Consider the following 14,282-nt stretch of genomic DNA (forward strand, 5'->3'; position numbering starts at 1 on the left):
CAACCACCATGCCCAGCTAATTTTTTGTATTTTTAGTAGAGACGGGTTTTCACCGTGTTAGCCAGGATGGTCTCGGTCTCCTGACCTTGTGATTCACCCGCCTCGGTCTCCCAAAGTGCTAGGATTACAGGCGTGAGCCACCGTGCCCAGCCTAGAAAGCACTGTATTAAGGAGAATTTGGATGGCTCTATCACTGTGATCAACAGCATTTCAATATAAATCTCAGTTTCATCAACTAAAAAGCTGGTGATAATGCTGTTCTCTATTTCATGGAGCATATTACATTATAACTACATAAAGAAAAGAATTCAAAAATTTAGCATTTGTAAATATTAACACTGACCTGAAATTGGCAATTAAAAACAGAGGGAAAAGAAAAGTATCTACTGCAAAAAGTCAATCCTCCTAAAAGGATATAAATTTATCTTAAATTCCACCCTACTTCATAAAAATAAACCCAGAGCTGCCTTACCCATAAACATACAAAATTATATCCTGGTGTGAAGTGTATATAATTAGTTGCTAAATCGTGTTTATTCTAACTTCTAAACATTTCTCAAATCCTTGTCCCCACCTTTCCTTTTTTACAACATCTGCCTACAAATAACATCATATTTAACGGTGAAAGTCTGAATGCTTTTCTCTTTAGAGCAAGAGAAAGCCAAGTATGTCTGTCTGCTCTCACCACTTCTACTCAACCTTGTACTGGAAGAGGGAGGGAGGGAAGGAGGGAGAGAGGAAGGAAAAAGGAAGGAAGGAAGGGAGGGAGGGAGGGAGGGAGGGATTAAAGGCATTTAGATTGGAAAGGAAGAAATAAAGCTGTCTTTACTCACAGAAAAAAATTATCCTGTATACAGAAAATTCTCAGGAACCCACAAAAAACTACTAGAAATACCAAACGAGTTCAGCAAGGTCTAAGGATACAAGTTTAATATCCAAAAATCAACTGTATCTCTATATACTAGCAATGAACAAACCAAAAATATTTAATTCCATTCAAAAGATCAAAAATAATAAAATATTTAGAAATAAATTTAACAAAAGAAGTACAAGACCTGTACACTGAAAACTTCAAGACACTGAAGAGAGAAATTAAGTAAGATCTAAATAAATAGACCCCCCCACCCCATTTTCATGGATTGGAAGACTCAATATTGTTCAGATGGCAACTCTCCCAAACTGATCAACAGATTCAATGCAATTTCTATCAAAATCCCAACAAGACTTAGCAGAAACTGGCATACTTTATATGGATATTGATCCTAAAATGTATATGAAAATGCAAAAAATCCAGAACAGACAAAACAATTTTGAAAAAAGTAAAAAATTGGAGGACTCACACTTACAAATTTCAAATTTTACTTTAAAGCCTTGGTAACCAGAACAGCACAGTACTGGTATAAGGACAGACATACAGATCAACGAAACAGAACTAAGTATCAGGAAATGAACTCTTACATTTATGGTCAACTGATTTTTTCTGATAATGGTGCCAAGGCAATTCAATTGGACAAAAGTATTCTTTTCAACAGAGTGTTGCAACAATTGAACATCCACACACTAAAGACAAATTTAGACCTTTATCTCAAACCATGCACAAAAACTAATGCAAAATGGAACATAAACCTTAATATAAGAACTAACACTATAAAATTTTTAGCAGAAAATAGAAAAAAAATTCATGACAATGGATTAGGCAAAAAATCTTAGCTACTACACCAAAATCCTGATGCATAAAAGAAGAAAAACTGATGAACTGAACTTTATCAAAATTGAAAACCTTTGTGCTTCAAACATCACCTAAAAAATGAAAGGACAAGCCAAACAAGGAGACAATATTATATATCTAAAGAAGGACTTTTACCCAGAACACATAAAGAACTCCTACAACTCAAAAACAAGATAAACAATCCCGCTGAAAAATAAGTAAGATGCCAGGCATGGTGGTGCATGCGTGTAATCCTAGCACTTTGGGAGGCTGAGGGGGGAGGATCACTTGAGCCCAAGAGTTCAAGACCAGCCTGGGCAACATAGAGTCTGACCCTACAAAAGATACAAAAACTTAGCCAGATGTGGTGGCGTGGGCCTGTAGTCCCAGCTACTCAGGAGGTTGAGCTGGGAGGATGGCTTGAGCCCAGGAGTTCAAAGCAGCAGTGAGCTATAACGCACCACTGAACTATAGCCTTGGTAACAGAGCAAGACCCTGTCTCAATCAATCAATCAATACAAATGAGTAAGAGATCCGAATAGGTATTTCACCAGAGCAGATATGTGAGTGGCTAATAAGCACATAAAAAAGGTCACTTTAGTCAGCCAGGCGCGGTAGCCCACGCCGGTAATCCCAGCACTTTGGGAGGCTGAGGCGGGCAGATCACAAGGTCAGGAGATCGAGACCGTCCTGGCTAACATGGTGAAACCCCTCTCTACTAAAAATACAAAAAAAACAAATTAGCCAGGCATGGTGGCGGGTGCCTAGTTCCAGCTACTCGGGAGGCTGAGGCAGGAGAATGGCGTGAACCCGGGAGGCAGAGCTTGCAATAAGCCGAGATTGCACCACTGCACTCCAGCCTGGGTGACAGTGCAAGACTCCATCTCAAAAAAAAAAAAAAAAAAAAAGTCACTAGTCATTAGGAAAACACAAATCCAAATCACAATGAAATACCACTTCACACTCACCAGAATGTCTAGAATCAAAGAGGACAATAACAAGTGTTAGCAAGCATGTGGAGAAATTAGAACCCTCATAACCCTCATACATTGCTAATAGGAATGTAAAATGGCAGTCATTGTGGAACAGGTTCGCAGATCCTCAAAAAGCTAAACACAAAATTATACTATGACCTAGTAATTCCACTCCTAGATAGGTATATACCCACAAGAATTGAAAACAAGCCTTCAAACAAAAGCTTGTATTCCTATTGGCACTATTCACAAAAGCCAAAAGGTAGAAAAAACAACCTAAATGTCCATCAACTGATGAATGGATAAACAAAATGTGCTACATACAATGGAGTATTATTCAGTCATAAAAGGAGTGAAGTACTGATACATGCTACAACACAGATGAACCATAAAAACATTACGCTAAATGAAAGCCACCAGACATAAAAGGCCATATATTGCATGATTCTCTTTATGTGAAATCTTCATAAAAAGCAAATTGAGAGATCGATACAAAAAAGATTTGTTGTGCCTAGGGCTTGGGGTCAAAATAGGGAATGACCGCAAACTGGCACAAGGAATTTTTGGGGTGATGGAAACGTTCTAAAACTAGATTTTGGATGACGGTTTCACATCTGTAAATTTACTAAAAATCATTTAATTGTACACTCAAAATGAATGAATTTTATGATACGTAAAGTATACCTCGATAAAGCTGGTTTTTGTTTTGTTTTGTTTTTCTAAGGATCTGGGTATGGCTGGAACTGCTCTGCAAAGATAAGTGGAAGAAACTGTTTATTTGTAAGAGCAAGAATGATGATGGCAGAAAAAGGAGAGCTGAATGTAGTCACTAAGAAAATTTTGCATCCTGAGACTCCGTGCCATGATCCTGTATCATTAGCAATTATGAAAATTATTAAATGGTTGATATGAATGAAGGAGTTAGTTCGGTTTTCTGGTGTCACAGGGCAAACCAGAAACAGCCCATGATGATGCAAGCATACAGATGCAGAAGGAAAAAATGAGAACGACAGAAGTCAAAAAGAAAAACCAGGAAGACATCCTTGGGAGGGCTCTGAGTTGGTACTAAGATCTGAGCTAAACTTTAAAAAGTTAAGGGACAGGGAAGCCACAGCTAGCTAGCATCAGATTACACTGGTTTTCTTTGAATTTCTTTGTATTTCATCAGTTCCATCTAAATTGCAGATAGGATAGCTGTCTATAGTGCCACATATTTAAGTAATTATACTGATATGGAACCACTTAAAGTGACTAATTTTAAAGAACATCAGTTGTTTTGCTATCACCAGTACTCTTATCCTCATTCTTTAGGTTAGAAACCCTTCCTTGGTAAGGAACTAATTCTGTAAGATTTGGGTGGGGCTAACACATCTTTCCCCCAAGCCATAGAGAAGTGCATGTGACCCACAGTAGTCAGACTCTCCTATCCCCCTAAACATAGTAATTGGTTCAAGGAAGGACATGTGACCCAACCCACACCAATAATTTAGTCCTTGGATCTTTTCTGCCAGAACTAAACTGGTAGGATTTGAGCCTGGGGCTGTCAAATATCATAGTGGCCATTTTGTGGAAAACCTATCCAAGACATGAAGATAAGTGGCTGCTGACATCATCTGTATCCCTGGACCCAACACACTCGGTTACATGAGTCAACACTGTGTGTCTGTGCAAAATAATCTGATCTGTCACTTGTAACCCCTGCAGTTAAGTCTGAAGAAATTGAATTGACTGAAATGAAGAAGAAAAGCCCCAAATAAAGCATCAATTCTTTTTTTTTTTTTTTTTTTTTTTTTGAGACGGAGTCTCGCTTTGTCGCCCAGGCTGGAGTGCAGTGGCGCGATCTCAGCTCACTGTAAGCTCTGCCTCCGGGGTTCACGCCCTTCTCCTGCCTCAGCCTCCCGAGTAGCTGGGACTACAGGTGCGCACCACCATGCCCGGCTAATTTTTTGTACTTTTAGTGGAGACGGGGTTTCACCATGTTAGCCAGGATGGTCTCGATCTCCTGACCTCGTGATCCGCCCGCCTTGGCCTTCCAAAGTGCTGGGATTACAGGTGTGAGCCGCTGCGCCCGGCAGCATCAATTCTTAACTCTTATAACAGGTTCTGTTTTCTAGGGAACCCAAACTAAAAGCTACAAAAAGCTGTCAGCTATCATTAGGCTTAACAATGAAACATAGAATGCTTTCCCTTTGAGATCATAAATAAAACAAGGAAGGCCAGGAACAGAGGCTCATGCCTGTAATCCCAGCATTTGGGAAGGCCAAGGTGGGAGGATCGCTTGAGGCCAGGAGTTTGAGACCAGCCTGGGCAACACAGCAAGACCCCATCTCTAAAACAAATTTTAAAATTAGCCAGACATGGTCGTGCACACCTGTAGTTCTAGCTACTCAGGAGGCTGAAATGAGACGACAGCTTGAGCCCAGGAGTTCAAGGTTATAGTGAGCTATGATCACGCCATTGTGCTCCACTCTGGACAACAGAGCAAGAGTCCACCTCAAAAAAATAAATAAAAACTACAAAACAGAAAAATAAAAATGTTAAGAATGTTCAATATTAATACAATGTTGAATAGCAATGATACCAATCTACACAGTAATACAAAATAATAGTCTACAGAGCAAGATAAAAAATAGTAAGTCAATTATAAGGATTGAAAAGGAAGAAACAAAAAAAATAATGATTTCCAGATCATATGGTTGTCTACACAGAAAATACAAAGGAATTCACAAGCATATTCTTAGAATAAACAAGAGTTTAGCAAGGTATAGCTGCATACAAAATTGTTATCTACCCAGGAATAAATCTAACAAAAGATAAGCAAGAACCTGACAGAGAAAATTATAAAATTTCATTGTACAACATAAAGAAGACCTAAATAAATGGAGAGCTACACTATGGATCATGGATTGGAAACTCAATATTATAAGGATCTTATTTCTCCTCCAAATTAACATACAGATTCAATGCAATCCCAATCAAATTCTATGAGTTTTGGGTTCAGGGAGTTTTGTTTTGTTTTTGGTAGATTCTAAAATTTACATGGAAACTCAAAGGGCTAAGAGCAGTCAAGATTTTTTTTTAAAGGTAGAAGGAGTTACTCTACCAAATGCCAAGGCTGATTATAACTAAGATTATTTATAATTTATAAAAAAAATACTGTATAACCAGACCAATGGAACAAAACAGAGATCCCAGAAAAAGACCCACAAATAAGGATATATAATCTACAACAGATAATTTCAATGTACATTTTAAAAATAATTAAAAGAACTGGATCGTTTGTTACACAACATAAATGCTTGAGATGATAGATACCCCATTTACCCTGATGTGATTCTTATACATTGTATGCCTCTATCAAAATATCTTATGTACCCCATAAATAAATGTGCATACTATGTACCCACAAATATTAAAATTAATTTTTTTAATCTACAACAGAGGCGGCAGGGCAGATTAATGGGGAAAGAATAATACATTTAGAAAAAAATTAAAATTTCACACCATACACATATCAAGGTGGAATATAAACCTAAATAAAAAGGGAGTAACTACAAATTCATGATAATATGGATGAATATCTTAATATCTCAGAGTAATAAAATATTTCTTAAGACCCATAAAGTAATAACCATTAAAAAAGACTGGTAAGTTAAACTGTATTAAAACTGAGAACTTAGAGCTTTCATAAGACTCCATTAAAACAATGAAAAACAAGCCACAGGGTGGAAAAAGGTATTTGCTACACATATAATCAATAAACAACTAATACACAGACTGTATGTAAAGTACTCACACAAAATCAATTTAAAAAAAAAACCAAAGGGAAAAAACAATGGAGGAGGGGGATAACAGCAAAATATTTAAATAATTAATTTATAAAAGAAGAAATCCAAATGATCAGTAAACATACAAAACAGAGCTCAACCTCATTAGTAATAAAATAAAAATTAAAACTTACAATGAGATAGCATTGTGCATCCACCACATCGTGGCAAAAATGAAAAAGTTGGCCAAACCAAGTAATGGCATTGATGTAAAGCAACATTGTTGTGAGATTGTAAATTTCTACGAACACTTTAGAAATAAGTTTGGCACTACCTAATAAACATTCCTGTAGCAATAAAGATTGCCATCTATGACTCAGAAATTGCAAGGGTGGCTATACCCTACAGAAACTCAAGCATACGTATACCTGAATATTTGTATAGGAGTGTTCATAGAAACATTGTTTGTAATAGTAAAAAACTGGAAACAATACAAATGTTCACCTACTATAGAATGAATTGTGGTATATTTATGCAATGAAATACTACAAAGCAATGAAAAGGAATGAACTTCAACTACTCGGAATATCATTAATTAATCTATCTCACAAATTATAATTTTTTGCAAAGAAGCAAGACAGAGAAGCATACACACAATACGATTCCACCCGAATGATTTCAAAAAGAGAAGAAAACATTTTGCTTAGCAATGCATTCACAGATGGTAACATTAAAGAAAGCAAGGAAATGGTTATCCCAAAAGTCAGAATAGTGGACTGGAGTAGTCTTAAGAAGAGGCAAGATTCAGGAAAGAAAAGGAAGAATGTATCTAAAAGAAAAAAAAAACAGTACAAGGGTTACAGAGATGGAAACGAGCATAGCATTTGTGGAGGTACAGTGAAAACACCAGACTGACTGGAGGACAATATGTAAACTAGAGAGTAAGTCAACAAAAGGAGGACCAGGTCACAGTTAACTTTAAAATCCAAGCAAGGGTTTGGCTTTAACACTGTAAGAAGCCACTTATATTCTTGAACTGCACAATGCCATGATGAAAGCTGTGTTTTAGGGAGACTTAATTTGCAATACACTTGAATTACAGGAGGGATTGACTATATCAGTTAGTAGTTTTCTAGGGTCATCTAGAAGTGAAATAATGAAGGATGCTTCATCTTATGTGTCAGGTATCCATAGGATCTGTGTGAAGCACTGGAGACAAAAAGTCAAGACCAGACTTGCCATCAAAGAGCTCTGAAAAGCAGTACAAAAATAGGGAAGGGGGTGGAGGGACATAAGAAATGTAACTTTAAAAAAAAGTAGCTCATGAAATCAGTGACGAAGAAAAGAAAAAGTCAAAGTTCCTAGCCCTCAAGAGCCCTATAATTCTAGACATAAGGTAAGCCCAACTATATAGCCCAAGAATTGATGAGGAAGAGAATAAACAGGAAGTAGCCATGACTATACCACATACATAGGAGAAATGTGACAAGGAAAGGAATGTTTGGTTGGCAGCTGAAAACGCCAGAACACTCTAATAGATCTTTGTTTTTTGATGAGAAAGACATAGTAAGTCTTATGGTTTAAGGGAAAGGTCCACAAAAAGGAGTAGATTGAAGATGTTAGAACGGGAAATTTGTGGAATCAAGACTCTGGAGAGGTGGCAAGAGAGAATTTTGAAGTACAATAAAATGGGTAAGTTTTAGGAACAAGAGACCTTTCAGGCTCAAGGAAGAAAGATGGTTAAATCACATATTGAGAGAGTAGTATTCTAAGGTTAAAATGAAGGACTAATGGTAGTCTCAAACTTTTCAGTAAGATGAGGTAGAGAAATGAAATTGTTAAATAAGAGAAATGACTTACGGTAAATCTCATCTCAAATGGCAAGCTATTGAGACATAAAGATGAACTCTGAAATGTTCTAGTCTCTCTTTAACATTATTCTGCAGCTTAGGAGCAAGAAGCAGGTTAGCTATTCAGCATTAAGAATTACTGAGATGAATACAACAAAAGATCAGGGAAGATTATGTGTCCAGCGAGATAAAACAGGCAGCGCTGAAGTAGTTGGTAATATATGGAACTATGAATTGAACAAAGTAGATTCTGTAGATTGAAAGACTGGGCCCATCTGTACAGAGTTACTAACACATACAAGACTAAAAACATCCGAGGTGTTAAATAAGTCTATATCCAGGAAATCACACCCATGTAAGATTTTCCCTCAGAAATAAAGATCTGATGGAAACCTTTCATTAAATTATGCTGCTTATGCAGCAAAATGATACCCGGTTAACAAAGGAAGGACTAAGAAAGCTGGCATCACTTTTGGGATAGTAGCAGTGACACTGTTAGGAAACCTGGAACTACTACAGAAAATATTTTGCAGAAAAAAAACATAGTCAAATAAAAAGAGTAGGCCAGGCATGGTAGCTCATGACTGTAATCCCAGCACTTTGGGAGGCCGAGGTGGGCAGATCACTTTAGCCCCGGAATTCAAGACCAGCCTAGGCAACATGGCGAAACCCCATCTCTACAAAAAAATGCAAAAATTAGCCAGGCATAGTGCCCATAGTCCCAGCTACTTGGGAGGCTGAGGTGGGAGAATCGCCTGAACCCAGGGGCAGAATCTGCAGTGAGCCAAGACTGAACCACTACACTCCAGCCTGGGCAACAGAGCAAGACCCTATCTCAAGAAAAAAAAAAAGCGTAAGATCTGAAATCAGGCTGGGCAAGGTGGCTCACGCCTGTAATCCTAGCACTTTGGGAGGCCAAGGCGGGCGGATAACCTGAGGTCAGGAGTTCGAGACCAGCCTGGCAAACATGGTAAAACCCTCTTACTACTAAAAATACAAAAATTAGCTGGGCGTGGTGGTGAGCTATGGAACCACTTGAACCCGGGAGCGGGGGACGGGGGTAGGGGGGCAGTGTGGAGGCTGCAGTGAGCCAAGATTGTGCCACTTCACTCCAGCCTGGGCGAAAGAGCAAAACTCCATCTCAAAAAAAAAAAAAAAAAAAAATCTGAAATCAGAGAACTAGGATTTGAATCCCAATTCAGGCAAATACAATTGCTGTTTTTAGGCCTCAATTCCCCATCTAGAAAATGATAACAATAACAGTAAGTAATATAGAAGTAATAATAGTAGTGGCTAACATTTTTGAATGCTTATGTTCTAGACACAGTACTAATGCATTATTAGAACTGTATTCGCTCACTTACACATGTATTAACTCATGTAATCATCACATTAACTTTATTGAGGCTGTTATCCCCATTTTTCTGTGATATACGCAGAATTTCAACCTGTGCAATCTGATCCCAGATCCTATATTCTTTAGTACATTTTCTGCCTCTCTGGATTATGAAGATAAGAATGCAGTAAAAAGTGCTTTAAGTGTACACAAATGTTCATCATTACTGCTATCAAGCAACAGGACAAAATAATCCCAACAAAATCCTAGACAATTTATCTACAGTCAACATTTCATAAATCCATGGGCCTTATCCTCAAAAAGCAAAGGGGATACACACATAAAAAGACAACTACTTGATATGGACAAAATACATATGCTGCTTTTCTATGGTGAGCTGAAGTAAACAGTATAATTAGTGATATAAGAATAAAGAGCCTTCAGAAATCACCAAATTACAGCCTCAAAAAGTAACTGCACTAAATGCAAAGGGCTAAAAAATAACTGAGACAGAAAGAAGATCATTATAATTTTTTTTTAAAGTAAAGGTTTCTGAACAATCACAAAGCTTTGAAAAGAAATAAGGTCCCAAACAGCAACAGGCTTTTCACAGAGCAACAAATTTCATATATGCATACTATGAAAAGGATTATCATTTCCAACAAAAGTCCTAAACCACATTATAAATACTGTAGTAAAAAATAGTTGATACTAGACACTTACACAGAGCACTGTTCTAAGTACTTTAGAGGTATCAATTCATTTAATCCTCACAACAACCCTACGAGGTTAAGTCTTACTATCATCCTCATTTTCTAGATTGTGAAAATGAGGCAGAAGTGTGGTCAAGTAACTTGGCCATGTTTACCCAATGAGTGGCTGTGCTGGGGTGTCAAACCCAGGAAGTTCATCTCCAGAATTTGTGCTATATACTTCCCTCTAATAGAAAACTAAAAAGCAGAACACTAATTGATTCAGAAGTATTAAGTATTATTCAATCATATTTGATAACAAGGAAGAACCTTTCATTTACAATAAGCAGTTAATAATTCATTACTCATAGCAGTTCTGTCTTTGGTGTTCCTTCCAAGTTAAGTCTGCACATTCTCACTGGACAATCTCATCAACCCCCCACCCACCCCCCAGCTCCAAATACAATCTACTTGCTGATAACTCTCAAATCCAGATCTCCAGCCCAATCTCTCTTCTGCACCTTCAACCTGCACCAAAAACCAAACAGATATTTCTCTCTGAGTGATTCATGAGCCCCTCAAAATTAACAACTCCAAAACTGAATCATCATCTCCATCCCACTTGCATCTCCCAATCTCAAACTCTTTTTCCTCCTGTACTCCCTTACCCCAAAGACTGTCACCAACATCCACGTGGTTGCCCAACTTAGGATGTCATCCCAGATTCCTCAATCTGCCTCACCTTGCATGTCCAATCACCAATCACTACCATATCCACCTCCTGTCTGTCCAATAAGTGCACATCTCTTCATTCATGTGACCTTAATTTTATAACTTCTTAGAAAGCTGTTCTTATTTGCATTTTGTGTTGTTTTGCACAACTGATTCTCTTTTTTTCTTGTGGTTTGTCCTGTCCCATCTGGTGGTAAACTCCACTAATAGACACACAATTTCACATCCAAGTCTCTAATGTGCACTTACTTTATCAGTATGATGTTTTCAGGGATAAATTTCTGGTTCTAATAAGAGAAATTAATACTAGGAATACATGTCAAGTAATAACATTTTTTAATGACATCACCATCAGAAGTAAGACCTAGTTATTTTACAAAAAAAAAAAAGTCCTGTCATCACAACTCCCTGGGAGAAACTAATTACTACAAGTGTTTGATGACAGGTAGTATAGGCCATGTACTATCTTACACACATTACACAAATTATGTCTAAATGTTCACAACAACACTATGAGCTGGGTCCTATTAATATCCTCATTTGCCAGATGAGGAAACGGAAATTGGCCCAACAACTTGGCCAAAGTCCCAAGTTAGAAAATATCAGTCAGGATTTGAACCCATGTCGGAGTCTGACAGTAGAGCCCATGTTCTTAAACACTAGATATTTTGTCCCTTAAGGAAAAAAATATGTGCTAGAACTCTGGAAAGAAAGAAAGAAAAAAAAAAAAAGCCTCTGCCTCGAAACTAGCTAGGACTACAGGTGTGACACCACACCTGGCTAATTTTTTTTTTGCAGAGATGGGGTAGGGAGGGGGGGGCTCGCTATGTTGCCCAGGCTGGTCTTGAACTCCTGGCCTCAAGCGATCCTCCTGCCTCGGCCTCCCAAACTGCTGGGATTACAGGCGTGAGCCACTGCATCCGGCCCAAAAATTTTTTTTTTTTTTTTTTTTTTTTTTTGAGACGGAGTCTCGCTCTGTCGCCCAGGCTGGAGTGCAGTGGCCGGATCTCAGCTCACTGCAAGCTCCGCCTCCCGGGTTCACGCCATTCTCCGGCCTCAGCCTCCCGAGTAGCTGGGACTACAGGCGCTGCCACCTCGCCCGGCTAGTTTTTGTATTTCTTAGTAGAGACGGGGTTTCACCGTGTTAGCCAGGATGGTCTCGATCTCCTGACCTCGTGATCCGCCCATCTCGGCCTCCCAAAGTGCTGGGATTACAGGCTTGAGCCACCGCGCCCGGCCTCCAAAATTTTTTAAGAAATGTCAACAAACCAGAAAGACTCAGAGTCACAGAAATACAACTGTCCAAAAACAAAAAAGGTAATTTAATCTGAATGCTTCTTTTCTTGGGACATCATAATTCACACAAACATGATTTTATTAAAACAAAAATGTCCACTGTCTCATACATAAGTACACTCCACAAAGAAATTCTACAAATATTAGAATCCTCTGTCATTCAATTCTTATTTGGCGGGTGGGAGAAAGGTGGCAACCAACCACCCCAAGTAGGTGAAAGGCTTTGAAACCTCCACCTTGATCACTTGCTTTACTTCAGGACTGCTAACATATGAGAGAAAGCCAGTGTATAAAGAACACTGCCTATCATCCATCTTCTTCGGGTGCTCTGAGAAACACAGGCGCACAGTCAAATTCACAGGCGAACTCAGAACGAGCTTCAGCCTGCAATCCATCAGGGATTTGGCAGCTGCACACCGAAGGTGCAGCCCGCAGCTCTCAACTTTTCATTCTGTCCACACGTTTGCAATCCTGGACGCACAAGCCCACTTTGAACCTGGCCCCAGGGTGCAAAGAGGGTTTCTGTCAGATTTCTCAGGAAGAGCGAGAAGCGTGAAGGAGGGGCGGCCTCCCACCCGCCCCGAGCCGTCGCGCATTTCTCCTTTTGTTGGGGTGGAGAGGAGGGCGGACCCCGCACCCTCTAGGGGCCAACAGGGGGTGGGCGGAGAGAGGGGAGGGGGCGAAACGCCGCGGCGGCCCCAGACAAGCCCGGGGGTGGGGACACAAAGAATTCGGGAAGCGGCCGACGAGCTCCCCCACCCGCCCTTCCATTAAATAAACCGTCGGGAAAGTCCAGGCCCGGGCCGCCGAGGAGCAGGCGGAGGCGGGCGCGCTGGCTGGCGTCCGCGGCCCTCTCTGCTCCCGGCCGAGGCTCAGCGGCGGACGCGGGCTGAAGACCGGGGTTGTGGGGCGGCGCGAGGCCTCCGCTACCCCCTCAACCACCCCGAACCCCTTCCGCCCCGCCGCGGGCCAGGCCGCGGGATCCCGGTGCCGGCCTCGCCACACCCACCCGCCTCTTAGGCCCGGGCTGGGAGGACTCCGCGGCTCTTTCTCCGGCGGCGGCGGCGCGCCCCACGCCCGAGATTTACCTGCTGATCTTCTGGGCGAAGGCGCGGCGCTCGGCCATGGTTGCTGAGGCGGCGGCGGCGGGCTGGGCGCGGACCGGCGGGCGCGTGCCTCCTTGCTCGTGCTCCCTCCCTCGCGGCCTCCGCCAGTCCCGGCTCCGGACCTGGGAGGCTGGGGCTGGCGGCCGGAGCCGGGAACGAGCCCTGCCGTAATGTTCCTTAGAGGCGCGCACCGAGAAACCGCTCCTCCCCCAGCGCGTCAATCCCGGCGGGAACCCCGGCTTCGGAAGGCAGCTGCGGCCGGCGGGAGCCGAGGGGTAGAACGGAGCGCTGAGGAAGCGAGGCCCCAGCCCTAGCCGCTTCGCTGCCGCGGAGCCTGCTCGACCGAGAGGTCGCGGAGAGAAGCCAGAGACAGGCCAGCGACCTGGCGAGGCAAGAAAATAAGATAACCGAATGCGTAGGGGGAGCTTGGCTTTCCCGAAATGGAAGGGAAGGAAATGGAAGGTGGGCTTTGCCGAGGGGGCTGTGCTCTACCGGCGGGGCTGTGCTCTACCGGCCTGGATGACCGGGTTCATGTTTCTGCAGCAGCCGTCTCCGAGCTTTTTAAAGCACTTGGGTTTCTGCTTCGGCCTCATGAATGTGGTATAACTGGAGAAACAGTGGTTTTTCTTATAGAGAAAGGGTCAGAAAATACCTTGCTCCTGCAGAGATAACAATAGTAATAGCTGACTTCTGGTGCTTAGCCAGCCACTGGATTAAAGTTTTTCAAACATGAGCGCTTTGAAGTAGATCGTTACTATCCCCATTTTAGAGGGAAGGAAATTGACTCAGAAAAGCTAAGTGACTGGTCCCAGGTCGCACAG

General features: G+C 41.2%; 1 protein-coding gene across 1 annotated transcript in view; it reads right to left on the minus strand.

Annotated features, from left to right (window-relative positions):
* Positions 1 to 13,613, minus strand: part of DOCK7 (dedicator of cytokinesis 7) — a 227,107-nt gene extending 213,494 nt beyond the window's left edge. The window contains 1 exon segment of the mRNA XM_050752462.1: positions 13,444 to 13,613. Within this exon segment, the coding sequence (XP_050608419.1) occupies positions 13,444 to 13,481 (38 nt within the window). The 5' untranslated portion in view covers positions 13,482 to 13,613.
* Between the last annotated feature and the right edge of the window lie 669 nt (positions 13,614 to 14,282).

This window comes from Macaca thibetana, chromosome 1 (genome assembly GCF_024542745.1).
Source record: "Macaca thibetana thibetana isolate TM-01 chromosome 1, ASM2454274v1, whole genome shotgun sequence".
Taxonomy (NCBI): domain Eukaryota; kingdom Metazoa; phylum Chordata; class Mammalia; order Primates; family Cercopithecidae; genus Macaca; species Macaca thibetana.